This window comes from Coregonus lavaretus (assembly GCF_964263955.1).
Source record: "Coregonus lavaretus genome assembly, chromosome: 12".
Lineage (NCBI taxonomy): Eukaryota > Metazoa > Chordata > Actinopteri > Salmoniformes > Salmonidae > Coregonus > Coregonus lavaretus.
This window is the reverse complement of record NC_139999.1, coordinates 28,008,787-28,034,854: the sequence shown is the minus strand read 5'-3', so window position 1 is coordinate 28,034,854 and position 26,068 is coordinate 28,008,787. Positions and strand designations below refer to the sequence as shown.

Below are 26,068 nucleotides of genomic sequence, written 5' to 3'. Positions count from 1 at the left end.
TCTTTCTCTCTCTCCATCCCTTTCCATCTGTCTCTCACTCGCACACACAGCCACTCAATCGGTACAAATTAAAACTAGGCCTTGGGTCAATGTAGTGCTGGAGCTTGGAGTATGCTCATGAGAGAGCAGAGAAACAGGTAGAGAGAGGATGGAACTGTGGTGCCATTGAGGAGGACTCAGGTTAAATAGACACACACACAAATACATACACATTATCTGTAGAATTTCTATAGGGTTGAAAAGCAGCAGGGCTTTGACTGGATGATAAAGAGAGAGAGAAAGAGAGAGAGACCTCTGTCTATGGTTAAGCTCTCCTGTCTGCAGCACTTATGGTCCTTTTAACCGTGACTGTGCCTCAGTGCTGAGGTTATACTAGGCAGACACAGGCTCCATCCCAATTATCTCTCCTTCCTCCCAAAGTGTGCACTTGTTCACTTCCCTCCAATTACTGGTATAAGAAATATGGTGAAAATGCACTCTAGCCCATGCCTCCACCAATCCAATGCATTTAGTTTTGTGGGAAATAGTGAACGAATGTACACTTCAGGAGAAAGGAGATATTATTGGGACACATCCACTGACACAGACAGAGCTTCTTCTAGTCCTACACAACTCAGTCCACTTCACTCTCTCAACAGCCATATTGTTCTTAGTTCCAGCCTTGCACACAGTTTGGTAATTTCATTAATTAATGTTCCCCCTTATTGCATGGATTGTATTGTTTTTCCTGTTATCAAATGTATGCCTACATGTTAGCTATAAGTGCTATGCTGTACAATTAATTAACTTTATTATCAGCCATTTTCTGGTATTCATGTTAGGCTACAATGTTTGGTTGGTTTCACCATAATGCTCTCACACAAGCGTTTGGTTTATGAAACTTTATTTGGCACTTAGTTTACATGGTCTGCTAAATATTATGCATTTTGCAGTCATTAAAAGTCATTAATTACTCACTGTAAAGACTGAAATGGAATGAATGGCACTTATCAAACATATGGAAACCACATGTTTGACTCTGTTCCATTGATTCCATTCTAGCCATTATAATGAGCCCATCAACCTATAGCTCCTCCCACCAGCCCACCAGGTAGGAGGGTTACCAACTGGTATTTATGCCAGTCTGTTTCAGACCTTTTGTGAATAGCAAGTCTACTGCTGAACACTGAACACTCACCTAAAAGACAGTTGTCCAGCACTTTCCTGCCATCTCCCCCTGGCCTGAGACACATTAGGCTACTTTATCACTCATTTTATTTCAGATAATGATCTAGGCCAACATTGGATTTGATTAAATTACTTAAATGTAGCCTAATTAACATAGATACTTCTGACAAAATCCCCAAATTAACCACATCTTTCATTTGTGTCTGGATTTGATAGGCCAACTAGGCCTTATCATGTCCCAAACTGTGAATAATTATTTACAGGAAGCGTTAGCTTATGCTTCCAAACTTAATAGCTTGTAGTATTGTATGACTGTTATCAATTATGTAGCCTAATGATTGAGTCTGAGGGGGGTTATTGCTAGAGAGAGAGAGAGAGAGAGAGAGAGAGAGAGAGAGAGAGAGAGAGAGAGAGAGAGAGAGAGAGAGAGAGAGAGAGAGAGAGAGAGAGAGAGAGAGAGAGAGAGAGAGAGAGAGAGAGAGAGAGAGAGAGAGAGAGAGAGAGAGAGAGAGAGAGAGAGAGAGAGAGAGAGAGAGAGAGAGAGAGAGAGAGAGAGAGAGAGAGAGAGAGAGAGAGAGAGAGACTATCCCTAACCTCTGTCTACTCCGTGGAACCGCCAGTATAACAAGAGTCCAGACAGCTCCACCCAATATGGAGGTGATGGAATTTATCTGTCTCTTTAGGGCTCTTGCTAACCTTAACCCCTCTGCAGCAGCCAGATGTTAGGGGGAGACTGAAGAACAATATTTCTTAATGCATAAAGGCATTTTTGGTTTTCACAGGTGTAAAATAAACAAATAGCCTACTTCTAAATTCTCTGTTTTGTGAACATTTAGGGGGCTATATTTTCATGATTCATACATTTTTGTAGGTGTTATATGAGACTGACACGATGTAATTCATGTTTATGTGACATATTAGGCTACCTGAACTGATAGAGGAATTGATTATAGAAAACAAGTAACTCTTGTCTCAATATCTGACTAAACTACTTTTAATCTAGGCCTATTAATGATAGGCTATATGTAGGACTAATCTCCTAATCCACTAAATTGAATATGAATATTATTTTTTAAATAAAGTTTCATTTAAAATAGCTGATGAAATGTTTTAAACCCTGAAGAAATAATTGGGCTGATATACTTCATTTTTTTTGGCAAATAGTCTGTGCCATCTTGTGGTGGTCAAGAAATGGTTAAGTATTCAAACAATGAAACATTATTGTCAACTCTCTGGTGAAATATCCGAAACAAGTCTACTTTGAGTATTTCCTGTTAAAAACGTGTTAGCAAAAGCCGTGTACCATCCTTACTCGGTCTCTGCGCTCACATTAACCATAGCCGTCTGAGCTATAATGGCCATAAATTAAATCCTCCATTTTGGCAAGTGTCCACACTTAGCGTCTCATTCTTGCCAGTTTCAGAAGTTGATAAAGAAAATTAAGCTGCGGCTCGTGATTAAATAATTGCGATGAAAATGCCCATACATTCTGCCCAGACAACGATCGCCTTTAGTTTGGAGGATTATTAAAACTCGAAACAGTAAAGCAAGCTTTAAACACGCCAGAGGCAAATAGTGTAAAGAGAGGGAGAGAGCGGGAGAGGACATGAGGCTCTTTGGTCGCGCGGCTCTCCCGCTGCTGCACCCGTTCCCCAGTGGCTGGTGGTTCATGCCTCCACCGGACTTCCATACTCATGATCAACACATTTGATGCCGGTTGTTTCCCAATAAAACTAAGCCTGTAGTAATCGGGGCGTTAAGGGACCGCATCAGAGCTGAGCTGCTCTATCCCTAACGGCTTCATTAGCGCTCTCTGATTCCCCACATTATTGTAAGAAACATATTTTATGCCGCGCAGTAATCAGTCTGCCCAGAAGAATAGAACGCACGGACTATGTGAGGTTTTTCCTTTTGTGTTATGTCTCGTTTGTAACAATAGACAGCTCACTTCAATACCAGACTTCATCACACAGTCATACCTGTAGCCATGTGGTAAGTAGCCTAGTATTAATCTTCAATCCAAAACTCCATTCTGAAATTAGGTGATGCTTTTATGAAGTGGAGTGAAGACCTAAATGATGTTTTTATCATTCTTAATATAAGGGAATAGTTTTCCAATGCCTATAGGCGAATGCTTTTGTACAAACCACTGCATGTTGTGCTTCATGTTTAAATGATCATATTATCACTATTAAAATGTTAAATTATTCAGAAGAGAACTCAAGGACCGACCTCAATGAAAGTTTCCTTTTTTCAAACGCAATGAAAAAGGTTATTCTTAATATGAATAAATTCAAGTGCTTATTATTCCAAATTGCTCAAGAAATTGGATTCATTGAGTGAATCTTTATCATGCATTAACACTGTTAGATATTAGCCTACTATGCACATTAGGCGGCCTATGACAGACGGGCACTGTAGCCTACCTATATTAATGGACGATTATTAAGAGTGGGTCATGTTCGAGGGCACGGGCTTTCAGCTTTACGCAGCTTCCACATCCATGTCATGTGTGGAGTTGGTCATAGAGGTGACTTACCCTTGTTAATAACCAGAGGATATATCCGTATTTAGCTTCACCGAACTATGTAGGCTAGGCCTACCAGAATATAGTGCATACATTCATTACACCGGCCTGCCATTCAAAGGCAGAAAACGTCAAGTTGAGCACATGACATTGCAGAATTTAGAGAAAAAATAATAAAATGCTTATGGTGTTGTGATTTGTAGTTGACGGATTTAGTTTGTCATTTTGGTTCGGCATTTTACCGTTTGCATCTTCACACTCACAGGTTGAAATAGACATAGAAAAGGTCAAACATGCCCGAGGTTAACAGCAGGGTAATCAGAACAATTTAGTGGGCTCTATTAAACATCTTCCGTATTCAATTAGCTGTTGCCTAATTCACTCAGATGTACATATGGCCTAGGCCTACCACATCACTCAATTGATTATCACTACAATTGATTTATCAAAAGTGCAATAGCTACACTGGTCTATGAGCATCACATCGTTATAGTATATAGCAAAATATTGTGTATTTTCACGAATAGGACGATCACACCAACCCATTATAAGGGAATCGGATGTTGTTTTACTGTAAAAGACGTTAGACATATACTATTCAGCTAAATCCACACTGACCCTGATATTTTTACCTAATGTCTTTTTCAGTCTGTAAATGGCTGATAAATTGTCTGATTGCGTCCTCTGGTGGGTGATCTAGCAAACTACATCACTGATCGTAGCAGCCAACTGCAGTAGGCCTATGTTGCACCTTCTAGCACATATCTTGTTGAACACCACTTCCTCATTTACAGGCACGTGCACAGATAGGGCTCTACCCTTTGCAGAGCACATGCCCCTTTGCCCTTCTAGTCTCCCAAGTGCCCTTTTGAGTGGTGGTACAATTTCCCCCCAAAACATTTTTTAGGTATAAATGTTTTGTCATTGTTGTTCTGAACCCACTGCCCGCAAGTCATAGTAAAGTTTGCGACCACCCACCCCATCTGTTGATCTGCCCTGTACAGAGCACGCACCGCGCCTTGCGCCTTTTTCCCAAATATGGGGTCCAAGTATGGGTGACAGCATAATTGGAGTCTGTCTGAAAGTGGGCATTGCAAAAGAAGTGGGAGGCTCAACAGCTATGGGTGTAACATTATTGGTTAAACCAGCCATAGACAGGTGAACCTCTGGTCAGCTTAATGTTTACATAGCAGGTTAAGAGAACTAATGTAGCAGGTTAGCCGATATAACATAGCAGGTTAGGATAATTACCCTGTCAGGTTAGGAGAATGAGGTTAAGGTTAGGAAAAGGGTTAGGGTTAGTCTTAGCTTAAATGCTACAGTTGTCAACAATGACTCGTTGTGCAGCCCAATCAGCCATGCAAAATGGTCTAGTGGCAACAAATCTGCCCAATTAGCTGATTTGCTTTCCATACACCCACTTCTGTTGATCCTCCCACTACTGTTGACTCGCCGACTTTCAGACACACTCCATGTATGCAGTTACTCATGACTCCTTTTTCCCCAGTCTGCCCTGTATAGAGTACCACAGTATGAGTCATAATACCCATAAAACCTAGCGGTCAAACAAGGAAATGGTTCCAATCGTTTTTACACCATTCATTTTTCCCATGGGGATTTTAGAAACACTTAAAATAAGGGCTGTGTTTCGTGTAGGCTTACCTTGGCGTGACATTTTGATAACGGTGTAAATCTCTATAGGACAAGGTGACTTTTATCAATATATTATAAAGAATAAAGAACTACAAATGCCATGATGATCTGGACGAGACTGCCAGATCAAGGCAAAGGTAAATTTAATAATTAATAAATTGGCTACATTTCTTTAAATTGACAATTCTGTGAACTGTCTTGTGCAAGTTTTAAATTGACACAATACCTGTTAGCAAAGATGTAAGCTACATGCAGGAGCTTGCAGAGATTTGTAGTCTTGCATGATGTTTACTTTGATGCCAATTAGGGACAGATCGACATTTACTGGGTGGAGGTGCTGGTCCAACTCAAGGTGTCATAAAAAAAAATACACACCCTCCCCAATGTTACATTTTTCCTTCGCATGACCCTCCCCTTCTACTGTAAAACAAATTCAACACCCTCCCCCATCATATAATTAACTCAAAATAATGTTAACGACCACACATAACAATAACTAGCGATTCTGTGTTATAAATGTGGATATCGACTTTGCCGCTTTAGCATGCTTTTGTGGCACAGTCAATGCCACGCAGGGCTACGGGCCAGAAGGTTTAGGTTTCGCTGACCACCACATACGAGCTCCTTCTCCCTGCCTGTTTCATTACATTACGATCAGAGCCGGCTGCAGACAATGATCAGCTAGGGGGAAATCAGATTTTCAACATTTTGATGCCATATTTATAATTTTATAAAATATATGCAACAAATGTTATGTCAATCTCGACAAACAGAAAATATATACCTTGCAGGCTTACCCAGTATCAAAGGCTTTGCTTGACAATCTCCGACTGTCATGAACCTTTTTGGTGTTTTGTAACAGATGTCTCTTTCCATTCATCAATTGGCCGCTGCACAGTTTGGATTGATTGATTGACTGATTTAATTTGTCAGTTAAAAAAATACATATACAGTGCATTCGGAAAGTATTCAGACCACTTGACTTTTTTCACATTTTGTTACATTACAGCCTTATTCTAAAATTGATTAAATTGTTTTTTTCCCCTTGTCAATCTACACACAATACCCCATAATTACGAAACAAAAACAGGTTTTTAGAAAGTTTTGCAAATGTATAAAAAAAGAAAAATTTGAAATATTACATTTACATAAGTATTCAGACCCTTTACTCAGTACTTTGTTGAAGCACCTTTTGCAGCAATTACAGTTTCGAGTCTTCTTAGGTATGACGCTGCAAGCATGGCACACCTGTATTTGGGGAGTTTCTCCCATTCTTCTCTGCAGATCCTCTCAAGCTCTGTCAGGTTGGATGGGGAGCGTCGCTGCACAGCTATTTTCAGGTCTCTCCAGAGATGTTCGATCGGGTTCAAGTCCGGGCTGGGCCACTCAAGGACATTCAGAGACTTGTCCCGAAGCCACTCCTGCGTTGTCTTGGCTGTGTGCTTAGGGTCGTTGTCCTATTGGAAGGTGAACCTTTGCTCCAGTCAGGTCCTGAGCGCTCTGGAGCAGGTTTTCATCAAGGATCTCTCTGTACTTTGCTCTGTTCATCTTTCCCTCGATCGTGACTAGTCTCCCGGTCCCTGCTACTGAAAAGCATCCCCACAGCATGATGCTGCCACCACCATGCTTCACCGTAGAGATGATACAAGGTGTCCTCCAGACGTGACGCTTGGCATTCAGGCCAAAGAGTTCAATCTTGGTTTCATCAGACCAGAGAATCTTGTTTCTCATGGTCTGAGAGTCCTTTAGGTGTCTTTTGGCAAACTCGAAAAAGGCTGTCATGTGCCTTTTACTGAGGAGTGGCTTCTGTCTGGCCACTCTACCATAAAGGCCTGATTGGTGGAGTGCTGCAGAGATGGTTGTCCTTTTGGAAGGTTCTCCCATCTCCACAGAGGAACTCTGGAGCTCTGTCAGAGTGACCATTGGGTTCTTGGTCACCTCCCTGACCAAGGCCCTTCTCCCCCGATTGCTCAGTTTGGCTGGGCGGGCAGCTCTAGGAAGAGTCTTGGTGGTTACAAACTTCTTCCATTTAAGAATGAAGGAGGCCACTGTGTTCTTGGGGACCTTCAATGCTGCAGACATTTTTGGTACCCTTCCCCAGATCTGTGCCTCGACACAATCCTGTCTCTGAGCTCTACGGACAATTCCTTCAACCTCATGTCTTGGTTTTTGCTCTGACATGCACTATCAACTGTGGGACCTTATATAGACAGGTGTGTGCCTTTCCAAATCATGTCAAATCAATTTAATTTACCACAGGTGGACTCCAATCAAGTTGTAGAAACGTCTCACGGATGATCAATGGAAACAACGAAAACAGGGTTTTAGACATTTTTGCAAATTTATAAAAAAACAAAAACAGATACCTTATTTACATAAGTATTCAGACCCTTTGCTATGAGACTCGAAATGGAGCTCAGGTGCACCCTTTGTCATTATGGGGTATTGTGTGTAGATTGATGAGGAACATTTTTTATTTAATCAATTTTAGAATAGGGCTGTAACGTAACAAAATGTGGAAAAAGTCAAGGGGTCTGAATACTTTCCGAATGCACTGTATACACAAACATTTTAAAAGTGACCGGGATTGCACAATGTGGTTCCTATTGTTTACATAAATACAATTACATAGATACAGAAACATTACAGAGATAGAGATGCTCAACCTCCATCTGAGTATTTTATTTATTTATTTGTATTTTACCTTTAGTTAACCAGGTAAGCCAGTTGAGAACAAGTTCTCATTTACAACTGCGACTTGGCCAAGATAAAGCAAAGCAGTGCGATAAAAATAACAACAACACAGAGTTACATATGGAATAAACAAAACGTACAGTCAATAACACAATAGAAAATAGAAAATCTATATACAGTGTGTGCAAATGTATGAGGGGGGAGTTTAAGTACAATTCTTACAAGCTTGTTTGGCTGGTAGCTTATTCTTTAGATGTGTGGGGCTGCTGGTAAACCATGATGTGCAGGCAAAATTGAAGTGATGCTGGACTAGCACACATGCCAGAGTCTTTAGAGTGTCTATAGCTAGGTTTCCATCCAATTGGTGACAGATTTTCATGTGAATATGCCATTTCAACCAAAGAAATTGGCGGCGGACAACATGACAGGGAACATTTTTATTTGAGAAAATGTACAGGACATCCATATGCATTGAGATCCGACCTGCCAGCGCCATCAATAAACAAGGGATGTTGGCCAAATGAGCCACATTTAAGTGTCCTTAAAAATAGCCTATAACAAATTACAAAAACACTATTCCTTGTGTTTCGATGTGTAGCATATGCAAAACTTTGTTATTGTTTTTTGGCTACTTTCCTAAAACAATAATTGTCCACCTCATGGTTCAGCTAAATGTATCAGGGCTTTGCATGCATAGGCCTAAAGGCAAAGGTGTCCACTGTATGATATTAATATTTAATATATATATATATATATATATATATATATATATATATATATATATATATATATATATATATATATGCAATACATATATGCAATACCAGTCAAAAGTTTGGACACACCTACTCATTCAAGGGTTTTTCTTTATTTCTATTATTTTCTACATTGTAGAATAATAGTGAAGACATCAAAACTATGAAATAACACATATGAAATCATGTAGTAACCAAAAAAGTGTTAAACAAATTAGATTCTTCAAAGTAGCAACCCTTTGCCTTGATGACAGCTTTACACACGCTTGGCATTCTCTCAACCAGCTTCATGAGGTAAACACCTGGAATGCATTTCAATTAACAGGTGTGCCCTGTTAAAAGTTAATTTGTGGAATTTCTTTCCTTCTTAATGCATTTGAGCCAATCAGTTGTGTTGTGACAAGGTAGGGGTGGTATACAGAAGATAGCCCTATTTGGTAAAAGACCAAGTCCATATTATGGCAAGAACAGCTCAAATAAGCAAAGAGAAATGACAGTCCATCATTACTTTAAAACATGAAGGCCAGTCAATCCGGGAAATTTCAAGAATTTAGAACGTTTCTTCAAGTGCAGTCGCAAAAACCATCAAGCGCTATGATGAAACTGGCTCTCATGAGGACCGCCACAGGAAAGGAAGACCTAGAGTTACCTAGTTTTTTAAAAACCTTTATTTAACCAGGTAAACCAGTTGAGAACAAGTTCTCATTTACAACTGCAACCTGGCCAAGATAAAGCAAAGCAGTGTGATAAAAACAACAACACAGAGTTACATATGGAGTAAAACAAAACATAAAGTCAAAAATACAACAGAAAATATATATACAGTGTGTGCAAATGTAGCAAGTTATGGAGGTAAGGCAATAAATAGGCTATAGTGCAAAATAATTACAATTAGTATTAACACTGGAATTATGATGTGCAAATAGAGATACTGGGGTGCAAATGAGCAAAATAAATAACAATATGGGGATGAGGTAGTTGGGTGGGCAAATTTCTGATGGGCTGTGTACATGTGCAGTGATCGGTAAGGTGCTCTGACAACTGATGCTTAAAGTTAGTGAGGGAGATAAGAGTCTCCAGCTTCAGAGATTTTTGCAATTCGTTCCAGTCATTGGCAGCAGAGAACTGGAAGGAATGGCGGCGAAAGGAGGTGTTGGCTTTGGGGATGACCAGTGAGAGATACCTGCTGGAGCGCATACTACGGGTGGGTGTTGCTATGGTGACCAATGAGCTAAGATAAGGCAGGGATTTGCCTAGCAGTGATTTAAAGATGGCCTGGAGCCAGTGGGTTTGGCGACGAATATGTAGTGAGGACCAGCCAACAAGAGCGTACAGGTCACAGTGGTTGGTAGTATATGGGGCTTTGGTAACAGAACGGATGGCACTGTGATAGACTACATCCAATTTGCTGAGTAGAGTGTTGGAGGCTATTTTGTAAATTACATCGCCGAAGTCAAGGATCGGTAGGATAGTCAGTTTTACGAGGGCATGTTTGGCAGCATGAGTGAAGGAGGCTTTGTTGCGAAATAGGAAGCCGATTCTAGATTTAACTTTGGATTGGAGATTCTTAATGTGAGTCTGGAAGGAGAGTTTACAGTCTAACCAGACACCTAGGTATTTGTAGTTGTCCACATACTCTAGGTCAGACTCGCCGAGAGTAGTGATTCTAGTCGGGTGGGTGGGTGCCAGCAGCGTTCGATTGAAGAGCATGCATTTAGTTTTACTAGTGTTTAAGAGCAGTTGGAGGCTACTGAAGGAGTGTTGTATGGCATTGAAGCTTGTTTGGAGGTTTGTTAACACAGTGTCCAATGAAGGGCCAGATGTATACAAAATGGTGTCGTCTGCGTAGAGGTGGATCTGAGAGTCACCAGCAGCAAGAGCGACATCATTGATATACACGGAGAAAAGAGTCGGCCCAAGAATTGAACCCTGTGGCACCCCCATAGAGACTGCCATAGGTCCAGACAACAGGCCATCCGTTTTGACACATTGAACTCTATCTGAGAAGTAGTTGGTGAACCAGGCGAGGCAGTCATTTGAGAAACCAAGGCTATTTAGTCTGCCAATAAGAATGCAGTGGTTGACCGAGTCGAAAGCCTTGGCCAGGTCGATGAAGACGGCTGCACAGTACTGTCTATTATCGATCGCGGTTATAATATCGTTTAGGACCTTGAGCGTGGCTGAAGTGCACCCATGACCAGCTCGGAAACCGGATTGCATAGCGGAGAAGGTACGGTGGGATTCGAAATGGTCGGTGATCTGTTTGTTAACTTGGCTTTCAAAAACTTTCCAAAGGCAGGGCAGGATGGATATAGGTCTGTAACAGTTTGGATCTAGAGTGTCACCCCCTTTGAAGAGGGGGATGACCGCGGCAGCTTTCCAATCTCTGGGGATCTCAGACGTTACGAAAGAGAGGTTGAACAGGCTAGTAATAGGGGTTGCGACAATTTCGGCGGCTAGTTTTAGAAAGAAAGGGTCCAGATTGTCTAGCCCAGATGATTTGTAGGGGTCCAGATTTTGCAGCTCTTTCAGAACATCAGCTGTCTGAATTTGTGTGAAGGAGAAGCGGGGGGGGGGCATGGGCAAGTTGCAGCGGAGGGTGCAGAGCTGGTGGCCGGGGTAGTGGTATCCAGTGGTCTAAGGCACTGACTGCATCGCTGTGCCACTAGAGATCCTGGTTCGAATCCAGGCTCTGTCGTAGCCGGCCGCGACCGGGAGACCCATGGAGCGGCGCACAATTGGCCCAGCGTCGTCCAGGGTATGGGGAGGGAATGGCCGGCAGGGATGTAGCTCAGTTGGTAGAGCATGGCGTTTGCAACGCCAGGGTTGTGGGTTTGATTCCCACGGGGGGCCAGTATGAAAAAAAAAGAATAATATATGCACTCACTAACTGTAAGTCGCTCTGGTTAAGAGCGTCTGCTAAATGACTAAAATGTAAATGTAAACATCCAGGTGGAAAGCATGGCCAGCCGTAGCAAAATGCTTGTTGAAATTCTCGATTATTGTAGATTTATCGGTGGTGATAGTGTTTCCTAGCCTCAGTGCAGTGGGCAGCTGGGAGGAGGTGCTCTTATTCTCCATGGACTTTACAGTGTCCCAAAACTCTTTGGAGTTAGTGCTACAGGATGCAAATTTCTGTTTGAAAAAGTTAGCCTTTGCTTTCCTAACTGCTTGTGTATATTGGTTCCTGACTTCCCTGAAAAGTTGCATATCGCAGTGGCTATTTGATGCTAATGCAGTACGCCACAGGATGTTTTTGTGCTGGTCAAGGGCAGTCAAGTCTGAGGAGAACCAGGGGCTATATCTGTTCTTAGTTCTGTATTTTTTGAATGGGGCATGTTTATTTAAGATTGAGAGGAAATTACTTTTAAAGAACAACCAGGCAACCTCTACTGATGGAATGAGATCTATATCCATCCAGGATACCTGGGCCAGGTCAATTAGGAAGGCCTGCTCGCTAAAGTGTTTTAGGGAACGTTTGACAGTGATGAGGGGTGGTCGTTTGACCGCGGACCCGTTACGGACGCATGCAATAAGGCAGGTGTATTTAGAGGGTAAGTTAGTCAGGATGATATCTATGAGGGTACCCATGTTTACGGATTTAGTGTTGTACCTGGTAGGTTTGTTGATAATTTGTGTGAGATTGAGGGCATCTAGTTTGAATTGTAGGATGGCCGGGGTGTTAAGCATATCCCAATTTAGGTCACCAAGCAGTACGAACTCTGAGGATAAATGGGGGGCAATCAATTCACATATGGTGTCCAGGGCACAGCTGGGCCTGAGGGGGGTCTGTAGCAAGCGGCAACAGTGAGAGACTTATTTCTGGAAAGGTGGATTTTTAGAAGTAGAAGCTCAAACTGTTTGGGCACAGACCTGGATAGTATGATAGAGCTCTGCAGGCTATCTCTACAGTAGATTGCAACTCCACCCCCTTTGGCAGTTCTATCTAGATGGAAAATGTTGTAGTTGGGGATGGAAATTTCAGAATTTTTGGTGGCCTTCCTAAGCCAGGATTCAGACACTGCTAGAACATCAGGGTTGGCGGAGTGTGCTAACGCAGTGAATAACTCAAACTTAGGAAGTAGACTTCTGATGTTAACGTGCAGAAAACCAAGGCTTTTACGGTTACAGAAGTCAACAAATGATAGCTCCTGGGGAGTAGGAGTGATACTGGGGGCTGCAGGGCCTGGGTTAGCCTCTACATCACCAGAGGAACAGAGGAGGACTTGAATAAGGATACGGCCAAAGGCTTTAAGAACTGGTCTTCTAGTGCATTGGGTACAGAGAATAAAGGGGGCAGATTTCCGGGCGTTGTAGAAAAGATTCAGGGCATTATGTACAGACAAGGATATGGAAGGATATGAGTACAGTGGAGGTAAATCTAAGCGTTGGGTAACAATGAAAGAGATAGCATCACTGGAGGCACCGATTGAGCCGGTCTCGGCGTGTATGGGGGATGGAACAAAGGAACTATTTGAGGCAGTTTGAGAGGGACTTGGGGTTCTACAGTGAAATTGCATAATAAGAACTAACTGGAACAGCAATAGGCAAGGCATATTGACATGGGAGAGAGGCATAAAGCAATCACAGGTGTTATTAGAGAGAGCTAAGACAACAACTGGTAATGGCGATAAAGTTTGGGCTGAGGCTAAACAGAATAACAGGACAGGGTACCGTGTAAAGGAGCAGTCCAGCAGGCATCAGCTGTGCAGCTGAGTGATCATAAGGTCCAGTGAACAGCAATATGTGAATCCGAGAGCAGTTCAAATTGGTGCTTCAGAACAGCGAGCAGGAAGCACAGTTGTAGTTTGCGTGTGCTAGCGGGCCGGGGCTAGCAGATGGAGCTTCGTGGTCGTCGCATCGGGAAGCCTGCTGAAACCACAGACGATTATGTCGGCAGACCAGTCGTGATGGATCGGCAGGGCTCCGTGTCGACTCTAGGAGGTCCCGTCCGGTTGACAGAGAGGTAGATAGCCGGGAGATGTGCTTGACTCAAGGCTAGCTCAAGGCTGATTATCCAACAACAACATTCATTTGGTTGCAGCTAGCTAGTTGCGATTATCCAGAGTTAAAGGTCCAGTGATTCAGTGATTCCGGCAGAAAATCCGATATGCTCTGGGTCGATAACTCGCTGTGCAGACAGTGCAGCCTGGCCGATAATAGTCCAGGCTAGAGCTGGCTGGTAGGTAGTGCTGGCCACAGACAATGGAGAAAAAATCCGCTAACCGTGGCTAATAGCAAGTAGCTAGTTAGCTGGTTAGCTGGCTACTCCCGTCCGGTAGACAGAGAGGTAGATAGCCGGGGCTAGCTCAAGGCTCAAGGCTAACTGGTGCTACGGTGCTGCAGAGGATAAGTTCATTAGAGTTACCAGCCTCAGAAATTGCAGCACAAATAAATGCTTCACAGAGTTCAAGTCACAGACACATCTCAACATCAACTGTTCAGAGGAGACTGCGTGAATCAGGGCTTCATGGTCGATTTGCTGCAAAGAAACCACTACTAAAGGACACCAATAAGAAGAATAGACTTGCTTGGGCCAAGAAACACGAGCAATAGACATTAGACCGGTGGAAATCTGTCCTTTGGTCTGATGAGTCCAAATTTGAGATTTTTGGTTCCAACCGCCGTGTCTTTGTCAGACACAGAGTAGGTGAACGAATGATCTCCGCATGTGTGGTTCCACCATGAAGCATGGAGGAGTAGGTGTGATGGTGTGGGGGTGCTTTGCTGGTGTCACTGTCTGTGATTTATTTAGAATTCAAGGCACACTTAACCAGCATGGCTACCACAGCATTCTGCAGCGATACGCCATCCCATCTGGTTTGCACTCAGTGGGACTATCATTTGTTTTTCAACAGGACAATGGCCCAACACACCGCCAGGCTGTGTAAGGGCTATTTGACCAAGAAGGAGACTGATGGAGTGCTGCATCAGATGACCTGGCCTCCACAATCACCCAACCTCAACCCAATTGAGATGGTTTGTGATGAGTTGGACCGCAGAGTGAAGGAAAATCAGCCAACAAGTGCTCAGCATATGTGGGAGCTCCTTCAAGACTGTTGGAAAAGCATTCCAGATGAGGCAGGTTGAGAGAATGCTCAGAGTGTGCAAAGCTGTCATCAAGGCAAAGGGTGGCTACTTTGAAGAATCTAAAATATAAAATATGTTTTGATTTGTTTAACACTTTTTTGATTAGTACATGATTCCATATGTGTTATTTCATAGTTTTGATGTCTTCACTATTATTCTACAATGTAGAAAATAGTAAAAATAAAGAAAATCCCTTGAATGAGTAGGTGTGTCCAAACTTTTGACTGGTAGTGTACTGCTACAGAATCATAACATTTGATAAGACTTGATTTTGCCTACATCATCATCATAATTCGGTCTGGTTGGCTGATACACGCAGCAGAGAGAGGCAGAAAGACAGAGAGAGGTAAATCACAATCACTAAAATAAATCGAGTTAGCTAACTAGCAGATTTACATCAATCATCAACATCAATGGTCAGCTGATAGCCCACCCTCTTTTCCTGATGTCAATCATGTCTTTAGGAGGTACTGTTACTAGCTTGCTTACAATTTGTGATGACAAGTGAGTGTGTTGTTGCAGAAATAAATAGGCCTATGCAACAACAAAAAATTGCTACAGAGACATTTGGTATGTTATTAATTAATTTTTCATTTTGAGCACCTGTCCCCTGAAAGGTCTGTGCACGGCCCTGCTCCTTTACAATGCGTTTATTCACAATTTCTGCAGAGATATATAACTAAAATAATTCAATCAAACTAGTATACATGCACATGAAATGTATAACACACTAAATTAAATTGTATACATTATTGAAACATTAAACAGAATAAATGTCACTGTCCCTGTCCCTCCCCTGATCCCTGTCCCTCCCCTGCAGGTCCCTGGTCCTGTTCCTCCTGTGGAGTTCCTGGAGCTCCCTCGAGGAAGGTACGGAAATGCTCTGCTGTGTTGAGCTCAGGTTTCTTCAACAGCAGGTGACATTTTGGCAGATAGTAGGCTGCCATCAGCCCCATGTTACTGAGCAAACTGACAGATACATGGACAATGGAGCGTTCCTTGTCATTCAGACCGGTGTAGATGGGGATGAAGATCACCCAAACCACGCAGTAGGTCAGGGTGGAGAAGGTGATATCTCTGGCCAGGTTGTACTGTCGAATGGGCTTCACAGCCATGAAGGTGCACATGAAGGATATGAGAGCGAGGAGGCCATTGAAGCCCTGCATCAGGCCCAGACCTAAGATAGGCTCCACAGGGCATCGTAGGAACTTTCTCACAAAGGTCACCTTTATCTTGGCCAGGTACAAGGATAGAGAGGGCCCCTCCTGGACATAATAGCCACAGATCCCTGCTTGCACACCACAGCAGGCCAGTACCAGCAGCCAGCCTCCATGGCCTCTCAGTGTCTCCAGATGAGACAAAGCCTTCTCAGGGAACTCTGTCACATACACAATCTGTCAAAAGAGGGAGGAGGACAGAAAATTAGCTATTATATGATTCAAGATACTTTGGGTCTTCCTCACTCATATTCAATCAAATGTCTCCTTACTGAAGAGCTCAGTGACTTTCAACGTGGCACCGTCATAAGATGCCACCTATGCAACAAGTCAGTTCCTCAGATTTCTGCCCTGCTAGAGCTGCCCCGGTCAACTGTAAGTGCTGTTATTGTGAAGTGGAAACTTCTAGGAGCAACAAAGGCTCAGCCACGAAGTGGTAGGCCACACAAACTCACCGAACAGGACCGCCGAGTGCTGAAGCGTGTAGTGCGTAAAATAGTCTGTCCTCGGTTGCAACACTCACTATCGAGTTCCAAACTGCCTCTGGAAGCAACGTCAGCACAATAACTGTTTGTTGGGAGCTTCATGAAATAGGTTTCCATGGCCGAACAGCTGCACACAAGCCTAAGATCACCAAGCGCAATGCCAAGCGTAGGCTGAAGTGGTGTAAAGCTCGCCGCCATTGGACTCTGGAGCAGTGGAAACGCATTCTCTGGAGTGATGAATCACACTTCACCATCTGGCAGTCCGACGGACAAATCTGGGTTTAGCAGATGCCAGGAGAACGCTACCTACCCAAATGCATAATTGTAAATGTACAGTTTGGTGGAGAAGGAATAATGGTCTGGGGCTGTTTTTCATGGTTCGGGCTAGGCCCCTTAGTTCCAGTGAAGGGAAATCTTAACGCTGAAGCATACAATGACATTCCAGTCGTGGTCAAAAGTTTTGAGAATGACACAAGTATTGGTCTTCACAAAGTTTGCTACTTCAGTGTTTTTGGATATTTTTGTCAGATGTTACTATGGTATACTGAAGTATAATTACAAGCATTCCATAATTGTCAAAGGCTTTTTATTCACAATTACATTAAGTTTATGCAAAGAGTCAATATTTGCAGTGTTGACCCTTCTTTTCAAGACCTCTGCAATCCACCCTGGCATGCTGTCAATTAACTTCTGGGCCACATCCTGACTGATGGCAGCCCATTCTTGCAGAATCAATGCTTGGAGTTTGTCAGAATTTGTGGGTTTTTGTTTGTCCACCCGCCTCTTGAGGATTGACCAAAAGTTCTCAATGGGATTAAGGTCTGGGAAGTTTCCTGGCCATGGACCTAAAATGTCGATGTTTTGTTCCCCGAGCCACTTAGTTATCAATTTTGCCTTATGGCAAGGTGCTCCATCATGCTGGAAAAGGCATTGTTCGTCACCAAACTGTTCTTGGATGGTTGGGAGAAGTTGCTCTCAGAGGATGTGTTGGTACCATTCTTTATTCATAGCTGTGTTCTTAGGCAAAATTGTGAGTGAGCCCACTCCCTTGGCTGAGAAGGGTCTCAGGATGCTTTACTGTTGGCATGACACAGGACTGATGGTAGCGCTCACCTTGTCTTCTCCGGACAAGCTTTTTTCCGGATGCCCCAAACAATCGGAAAGGGGATTCATCAGAGAAAATTACTTTACCCCAGTCCTCAGCAGTCCAATCCCTGTACCTTTTGCAGTATATCAGTCTGTCCCTGATGTTTTTCCTGGAGAGAAGTGGCTTCCTCGCTGCCCTTCTTGACACAAGGCCATCCTCCAAAAGTCTTCGCCTCACTGTGCGTGCAGATGCACTCACACCTGCCTGCTGCCATTCCTGAGCAAGCTCTGCACTGGTGGTGCCCCAATCCCACAGCTGAATCAACTTTAGGAGACGGTCCTGGCGCTTGCTGGACTTTCTTGGGCACCCTGAAGCCTTCTTCACAACAATTGAACCTCTCTCCTTGAAGTTCTTGATGATCCAATAAATCGTTAATTTAGGTGCAATCTTACTAGCAGCAATATCCTTGCCTGTGAAGCCCGTTTTGTGCAAAGCAATGATGACGGCACGTGTTTCCTTGCAGTTAACCATGGTTAACAGAGGAAAAACAATGATTTCAAGCAACACCCTCCTTTTAAAGCTTCCAGTCTGTTACTCTAACTCAATCAGCATGACAGAGTGATCTCCAGCCTTGTCCTCGTCAACACTCTCACCTGTGTTAACGAGAGAATCACTGACATGATGTCAGCTGGTCCTTTTGTGGCAGGGATGAAATGCAGTAGAAATGTTTTTTGGGGATGAAGTTCATTTTCATGGCAAAGAGGGACTTTGCAATTAATTGCAATTCATCTGATCACTCTTCTTAACATTCTGGAGTAAATGCAAATTGCCATCATAAAAACTGAGGCAGCAGACTTTGTGAAAATTAATATTTGCGTCATTCTCAAAACTTTTGACCACGACTGTAGATGATTCTATGCTTCCAACTTTGTGGCAACAGTTTGGGGAAGGCCCTTTCCTGTTTCAGCATGACAATGCCCCCGTGCACAAAGCGAAGTCCATACAGAATTGGTTTGTCGAGATCGGTGTGGTAGAACCTGACTGGCCTGCACAGAGCCCTGACCTTAACCCCATCAAACACCTTTGGGATGAATTGGAACGCCAACTGCGAGCCAGGCCTAATCGCCCAACGTCAGTGCCCAACCTCACTAATGTTCTTGTGGCTGAATTGAAGCAATTCCCTGCAGCAATGTTCCAACATCTTGTGGAAAGCCTCCCCAAAAGAATGGGCAAAGGGTGGACCAAATCCATATTAATGCCCATGATTTTGGAATGAGATGTTCGACAAGCAGATGTCCGCATACTTTTGGTCATATAGTGTAGCTGTATAATATCTCAATAATTCATGTTTGTCTGGTGTTCTACAGGTCTAGGCTTTACCTGCAGTGAGATGGCTAGGATGGTGGACAGGGTGACCGTGTGGAAGATGGAGCTGAGGGGAAGCTGCAGACGACACACCATGTCCCCCGGCTGGACCAGGAACAGCAGCAGGCAGGCACAGCACCCCATCATGCTGAGTAGGGACACACCACCCAGGTGCCCCCCAGAGGCCCTCACCAGCGGAGACCCACGGTGCTGCAGGAACAGGACCCCAACAGCCCCCTGACAGGCCAGCAGCACCAGCATGGCCAGCAGCAGCCCCAGGGACTCAGGCTGGCCCCAGGTCAGGAAGTCAAAGGTAGGCTCGGAGCAGTTGGTGCTACGTATCAGGGACCACTGGCCCTCTCGACACTGGGTACACTGGATGTCCACTTGGAGTCAGAGAGGGAGCAGAGAAATGTAGTTAGAATGATAGAACCAGATAAGAGTAGAAAGTCTTAAGGCCACCACTCACACCTTTCAGTTTTGTAGATGTATTGAGCATTTTTTTTACGCAGCGTTTGTCAGCATGTGAGAAAAGTGTAAAGCTGAAATATCTATGACTTTCACCATGTCGCTAGAGGAAAATATCAAATAAATCTACAAAACAAAATCACAAGAATTATCGAGTTTTAATGCATAGATTGATGGAAGTCATGTCTGTGAATCACCCACTTCTGCCATTCTGGAACGTGCCCGGTAAACAGTCAATACAGTCAAAGCAGCAGGAATGGAAGCCTTTCACTCTGCGCACCTGGCCAGGGCCACACTCAGAGGAACAGGTAGATTCAGGGGCCTGCAGCAGAGGTGGTGTCAGAGAGAACGTAGTGGTAACACATACTTAAATGTACATTATTTTATGTCAAACCTTTTAGCAGCTTTATCCAGTAGTGGTGAAAATTGATTTTGCTGCATAAAAGGAAAAGGAAATCTTCTCTAGCTGAGGTACCACTTTGCAGAGCGTAGCTGGCACATTGAAAAGTTTAGTCCCAGAGGGAAAAAATTGAAAAACCGATAAAGTGCAACATAATGTTTGATGAGGAGATGCAGGCAGAGATTACCTTAGCATATACTGTATGCCATTGGATTAGGGTGTTGTTGATTGACAGGTTCTCATAGAAGGTGCCGACATCTTTGAAACTCAGACTGTTGTTTCCCCAGACCCACTGTAGTATGTTGTAGCCAATGTTTGGGTTTCCATTACTGTCAAACTCAAAATGACTTCCATTTAGACTGAAGTTAACCTTCTTGAGGACATCCAACAGCTGCAGGGTGTCAATCAATGTGTTATTTATCTTTGTTAATTGCATGTGGAAAGTACCTTGCACATCTTCACATAATCATTGTTTGGAGAAAAAAAAACTGAGGGAGAAAGTACCTGCCAGGGGTAGACTTTGCTTTTAGCGCCCCTCAGGCAGCTCTTGGCACTGCACCCGAGCATGCTGTGCAGTGCGTGTGCAACACTGTAGATGGCAGCATAGACACTGAAAGCTGACCTCTGCAGTATGGGCTTTGTCACTAGACTCATGTTGTCTGGGGACAGGTTCCAGCAGTTTGGGCATTGGTTCATACTATGGGTTGGCTCTGTATCTGGACCTGGTGAGGGCGGCCTGGCCCTCTCCTCTCTGATCCTGGAGAAGAGTTCCCTGGTGTAGGGTGTGAGCAGGCCCAGGGTCTGGCTGTGGACTGTGAAGGCGATGATAGTGCCCACAGTGTGGATGTTTGGCAGAGTTGACACATCTCTGTGCAGGGCCCACGCATCGCTGGCCACCCAGACCCCTGTCAGATTCATCCTGATCACCTGATCACAAACAGCATGTTGGGATCTTACATGGCCCCAGTTCTTACAGACAAATGTATTAGTCAGAGGAGGCTGGTGGGAGAAGCTATAGGTGGACGGGCTCATTGTAATGGCTGGAATGCAATAAATGGAATGGTTTCAAACACATCAAACATATGGAAACTACGTTTGACTCTGCTCCATTTATTCCATTCCTCCTATAGCTCCTCCCACCAGCCTCCACTGGTATAAGTGTAAATTTAGATATTATAAATGAGTAGCATTACTGTACTTAAGAAACAGTCAAACCAATGGCTGCATAAAGCTTTTTGAAAAGCTTGTGAGAAACTTTTTACAACTTTGTCAAAGTCTCTAGACCTCTTGTGTGACTTGCTGTCTTACTGACCTCAGTGAAGAAGGCTCTGGCGGGCTGGGAGAGAGAAAACACCACCACCACACCCACTTTGGTCTCTGTGATGCGGTCCAGGATTTCTCTGACCACAGGCTGTGGGTCGCTATAGATGGGGATTAACCCCTCGTATGCCACACAGATGGAGCTCTCTGCTGCCAGGGTGGAGAACTGCCGCTGGCCCTGGCGTCCATACTCATCCTCACTGCCCACCACGGCCACCCAGTTCCACTGGAACCTGTTCATCAGACGCACCATGGCCTCCACCTGCCTCTTGTCACTGGGCACGGTGCGCAGGAACGATGGGTACAGACTCTTGTCACTGAACTTGTCACTGGTGGCACTGTAGCTGATCTACAGAGGGCAGATGAAAAAACAGTAGATTGAAAACAAACAATTATGTCTATACTCATTGCAGTTGTATCGCACACGTTCATCTTAGTTTCACCACAGCACACAGTTCAATCGAAATTACATTTAAGGGATTGTTGTAGAGGGGATAAATGCTGGATTCTTCATTTTGTTATCACCTTATTTTTTGAGGATGGTATTGTTTGCATTGAAAGAGAGCTTTCCATCATGTGACCAAACAAACCTGTGGCATGAGGAAGAATCCCAGTAGTTTTCCTATGACTGAGACCATCTCTGAGGTGGACGGGCCGATGACAGCCACCACACGGGTCACGTAGTCTGTGTAGTTACACATGATGGCCAGCTCCCGGCTGGAGTCCTCTGTGAGAAAGAGGAGGGTGGGCTTTACGATGATGGCAGACTGCCTGCAGGTGTCGAAAATCTCATAGCCCAGTCTGATGCCAGGGAGTAGGGTGGAGTTGGCGTTGATCTCATCCACTGTGTACTTCATCACCAGGGCCATACCCAAACCAAACTCATTAATCCTGCCAGGTGAAACACATGACAAGGAGGGGCTGTTATAGTGCTCTCCATGGTCAGATGATTCAAACATATTAGACGCACTAATTAGAATGAGACATGCAGAATCTGCCCATATGATTACAGTATAAAGGCACTAGACATAGAACAAAAGTCATATTCAGACAAAAGTACATTAATCATTCGTTATAAGTGTGTCTTGTGTTACTGTACCTGTCACAGCTAATGCTGTCCGGCTCTACTCTCTGGCTCAGGTTGCTGGTGAGATCATTGATGGGGAAGAGCCCCCCGAGGAGGATGTCTCCCGAGGAGTTGAACAGAGTTGTAGTGATGTTCTGGAACCATGGTGGAGAGCTCTGACTACACCCTGCACCAAACAGCCAGCATAGAACCAGCAGTCTCAATGGCACTGCCATGCTGCTGAGGGCAGGGAGAGACATGCTGAGAGGACATGGCAAACATCAGAGGGTAAAGCAGGCATCAACAAATGAGAGTTTATAGAGATACATTGAGAGAGAAAGAAATGGTGAGAGGGAGAGAGAAAGAAGAGACAGAGGCCAGGAGAAAGTTAGGAGTCAGCAGCTGATGCTGCAAGAGAAGGGTAATTTGCCAACCAGTTAAAGAGTGATAGAGAGGCTCACCTGTATGTGTACCTTCACAGCCCAGCGAGATATTTGGGGAGAACTATATTCTCAGTCTGTCTGCACCTCCTGTGTCTCCTGTATTGTGATGGGTGGTGAACTGAATACCTGGGGTCAGGCTGTCCTGTGTCAGACTACAGGTCTCACCACAGGTGTGCAGTTGCTGTCAGCATGACTCCGGAGGTGCATTTGCATTTACATTTATTGTGCACGTGAAGATGTTTGAAATGAGACACCAACACATGAAAATCACCAGGTGACAGGTTCTTGTCCCACACTTCCAGAGCATTTTATTGACATTTGCTTGTGGTTGGCTGATCAGGCTTTGTCAGTGTAGTGCGTTGTTGGGGAGGTTAGAAAATATGAGCACTTTAATACCACACGCCTGATTTGCAAAGTTTTTTTATAAGACAGTAAAACCTCGCAGGTGGCCTTGTGTGTGTTTGATGAGTCCCTGTGGTGTCTCCATTTCATATATCTATAATATTGAGACAAATCAGGTGTCAGGTGGCAAATCAACAGAAGCCTATTCATCTCTCTCCTTTCCTTTTCTGCTCCCGGTGTCATTTCATGTTTTCATGTGTATCTGAGCTATTGCCGTTCAAGCAGGCAGAAATACAGCCGGTATGACGAGTTTTGCATAACAGCTCAGATACACATGAAAACATGAAATGACCCCGGGAATCGATAGAACATCGCTCAGAGATGTACCAAAATGATAACATTCAAAATGAGTGAATATTTTCTTTAAGGTTAAGTTGAAGTTGGAGTTGAATTGTGACAGTTGAGCGTTTAGGTTTTTTCTCTCTATGATTTTTGCATATTTGTATTAAGCCCGTATTAAGGTGTGTGTTTGGACACTAGTTAAAACAGGTACTGTAGTCTTTCCTTTATCTTGTCTGAGATCTTGACGTGAGCAGGTAGGCACATTGTGATGAAACTTGATGTTTCACTTTAGTACAGGTTGTCTACTTTCCACCCACGTTTTTAGTTTTTACGTCATGCTGTTATTTCCTTTTTACCATCAGTTCGTGATATAAAGTGCTCTAAAACAGAGACAGTGTTTTACATTTCTCATCATTTCTTCATTATACAAATTTTTGCTTGTTTGCATGTGTACACTACTGTGAGGTGGGTTTTATGTGTGTGCATCTGTGCACCACAGGAGGTTGGTGGCACCTTAATTGGGGAGGACGAGCTCGTGGTAATGACTGTAGCGGAATTAGTGGAATGGTATCAAACACATGGTTTCCATGCGTTTTATTCCATTCCTCACAGCTCCGTTCCAGCCATTATTATGAGCCATCCTCCTCTCAGCAAAATCTAATTTTATTTGTCACATGCGCCGAATACAACAGGTGTAGTAGACTTTACAGTGAAATGCTTATTTACAAGCCCTTAACCAACAATGCAGTTTGAAGAAAGAATACCACCATTTTTATTTAATTTTTAAAAATATAATATAAAATAATACGAAATAAAAGTAACAAATAATTAAAGAGCAGCAGTAAAAATAACAATAGCGAAGCTATATACAGGGGGTACCGGTACCAAGTCAATGTGCGGGGGCACCGGTTAGTCGAGGTAATTGGGGTAATATGTACATGTAGGTAGAGTTATTAAAGTGACTATGCATATATAATAAACAGAGAGTAGCAGCAGCGTAAAAGAGGGAGGGGGAGGGGGGGGGGGGGGGGGGGGGGGGCAATGCAAATAGTCTGGGTAGCCATTTGATTAGATGTTCAGGAGTCTTATGGCTTGGGGGTAGAAGCTGTTTAGAAGCTTCTTGGACCTAGACTTGGCGCTCCGGTACCGCTTGCCATGCGGTAGCAGAAAGAACAGTCTATGACAAGGGTGGCTGGAGTCGTTGACAATTTTTAGGGCCTTCCTCTGACACCGCCTGGTATAGAGGTCCTGGATGGCAGGAAGCTTGGCCCCAGTGATGTACTGGACCGTACGCACTACCCTCTGTAGTGCCTTGCGGTCGGAGGCCGAGCAGTTGCCATACCAGGCAGTGATGCAACCAGTCAGGATGCTCTCAATGGTGCAGCTGTAGAACCTTTTGAGGATCTGAGGACCCATGCCAAATCTTTTCAGTCTCCTTAGGGGGAATAGGTTTTGTCGTGCCCTCTTCACGACTGTTTTGGTGTGTTTGGACCATGATAGTTTGTTGGTGATGTGGACACCAAGGAACTTGAAGCTCTCAACATGCTCCACTACAGGCCGTCGATGAGAATGGGGGCGTGCTCGGTCCTCTTCTTTTTCCTGTAGTCCACAATCATCTCCTTTGTCTTGATCACGTTGAGGGAGAGGTTGTTGTCCTGGCACCACACGGCCAGGTCTCTGACCTCCTCCCTATAGGCTGTCTCGTCGTTGTCGGTGATCAGGCCTACCACTGTTGTGTCATCGGTAAACTTAATGATGGTGTTGGAGTCGTGCCTGGCCATGCAGTCATGAGTGAACAGGGAGTACAGGAGGGGACTGAGCACGCACCCCTGAGGGGCCCCCGTGTTGAGGATCAGCGTGGCGGATGTGTTGTTACCTACCCTTACCACCTGGGGGCGGCCCGTCAGGAAGTCCAATATCCAGTTGCAGATGGAGGTGTTTAGTCCCAGACATGCAGAGATGCGATTCGCCACCTGGTTATCAGAATATTAATTGGGTGTCGTCTGCGTAGCAATGATAGGAGAGACCATGTGAGGATATGACAGAGCCAAATGACTTGGTGTATAGAGAGAATAGGAAAGGGCCTAGAACTGAGCCCTGGGGGACACCAGTGGTGAGAGCACGTGGTGCGGAGACAGATTCTCGCCACGCCACCTGGGAGGAGCGACCTGTCAGGTAGGACACAATCCAAGAGTGAGCAGCGCCGGAGATGCCCAACTCGGAGAGGGTGGAGAGGAGGATCTAATGGTTCACAGTGTCAAAGGCAGTGGATAGGTCTAGAAGGATAAGAGCAGAGGAGAGAGAGTTAGCTTTAGCAGTGCGGAGAGCCTCCGTGACACAGAGAAGAGCAGTCTCAGTTGAATGACCAGTCTTGAAACCTGACTGGTTTGGATCAAGAAGGTCATTCTGAGAGAGATAGCAGGAGAGTTGGCTAGAGACGGCACGCTCAAGAGTTTTGGAGAGAAAAGAAAGAAGGGATACTCTCGCTCTCTTGAAGATGGAAGGGACATAGCCAGCGGTCAAGGATGAGTTGATGAGCGAGGTGAGGTAAGGGAGAAGGTTTCCGGAAATGGTCTGGAGAAGAGAGGAGGGGATAGGGTCAAGCGGGCAGGTTGTTGGGCGGCCGGCCGTCACAAGTCGCAAGATT

At 44.3% G+C, this 26,068-nt stretch overlaps 1 protein-coding gene across 1 annotated transcript; it reads right to left on the bottom strand.

Moving 5' to 3' along the window:
* Positions 1-15,221: 15,221 nt before the first annotated feature.
* On the bottom strand, positions 15,222-25,071 carry LOC311138564 (taste receptor type 1 member 3-like). The gene is made up of 8 exons (XM_084173306.1): positions 22,328-25,071; positions 21,819-22,119; positions 21,221-21,577; positions 20,413-20,835; positions 20,096-20,299; positions 19,710-19,830; positions 19,056-19,426; positions 15,222-16,280 (listed from the first exon to the last, which is right to left on the bottom strand). The coding sequence occupies exons 1-8, from the start codon at positions 22,552-22,554 to the stop codon at positions 15,663-15,665; spliced, it is 2,622 nt and encodes an 873-aa protein (XP_084029432.1). The 5' UTR covers positions 22,555-25,071; the 3' UTR covers positions 15,222-15,662.
* Between the last annotated feature and the right edge of the window lie 997 nt (positions 25,072-26,068).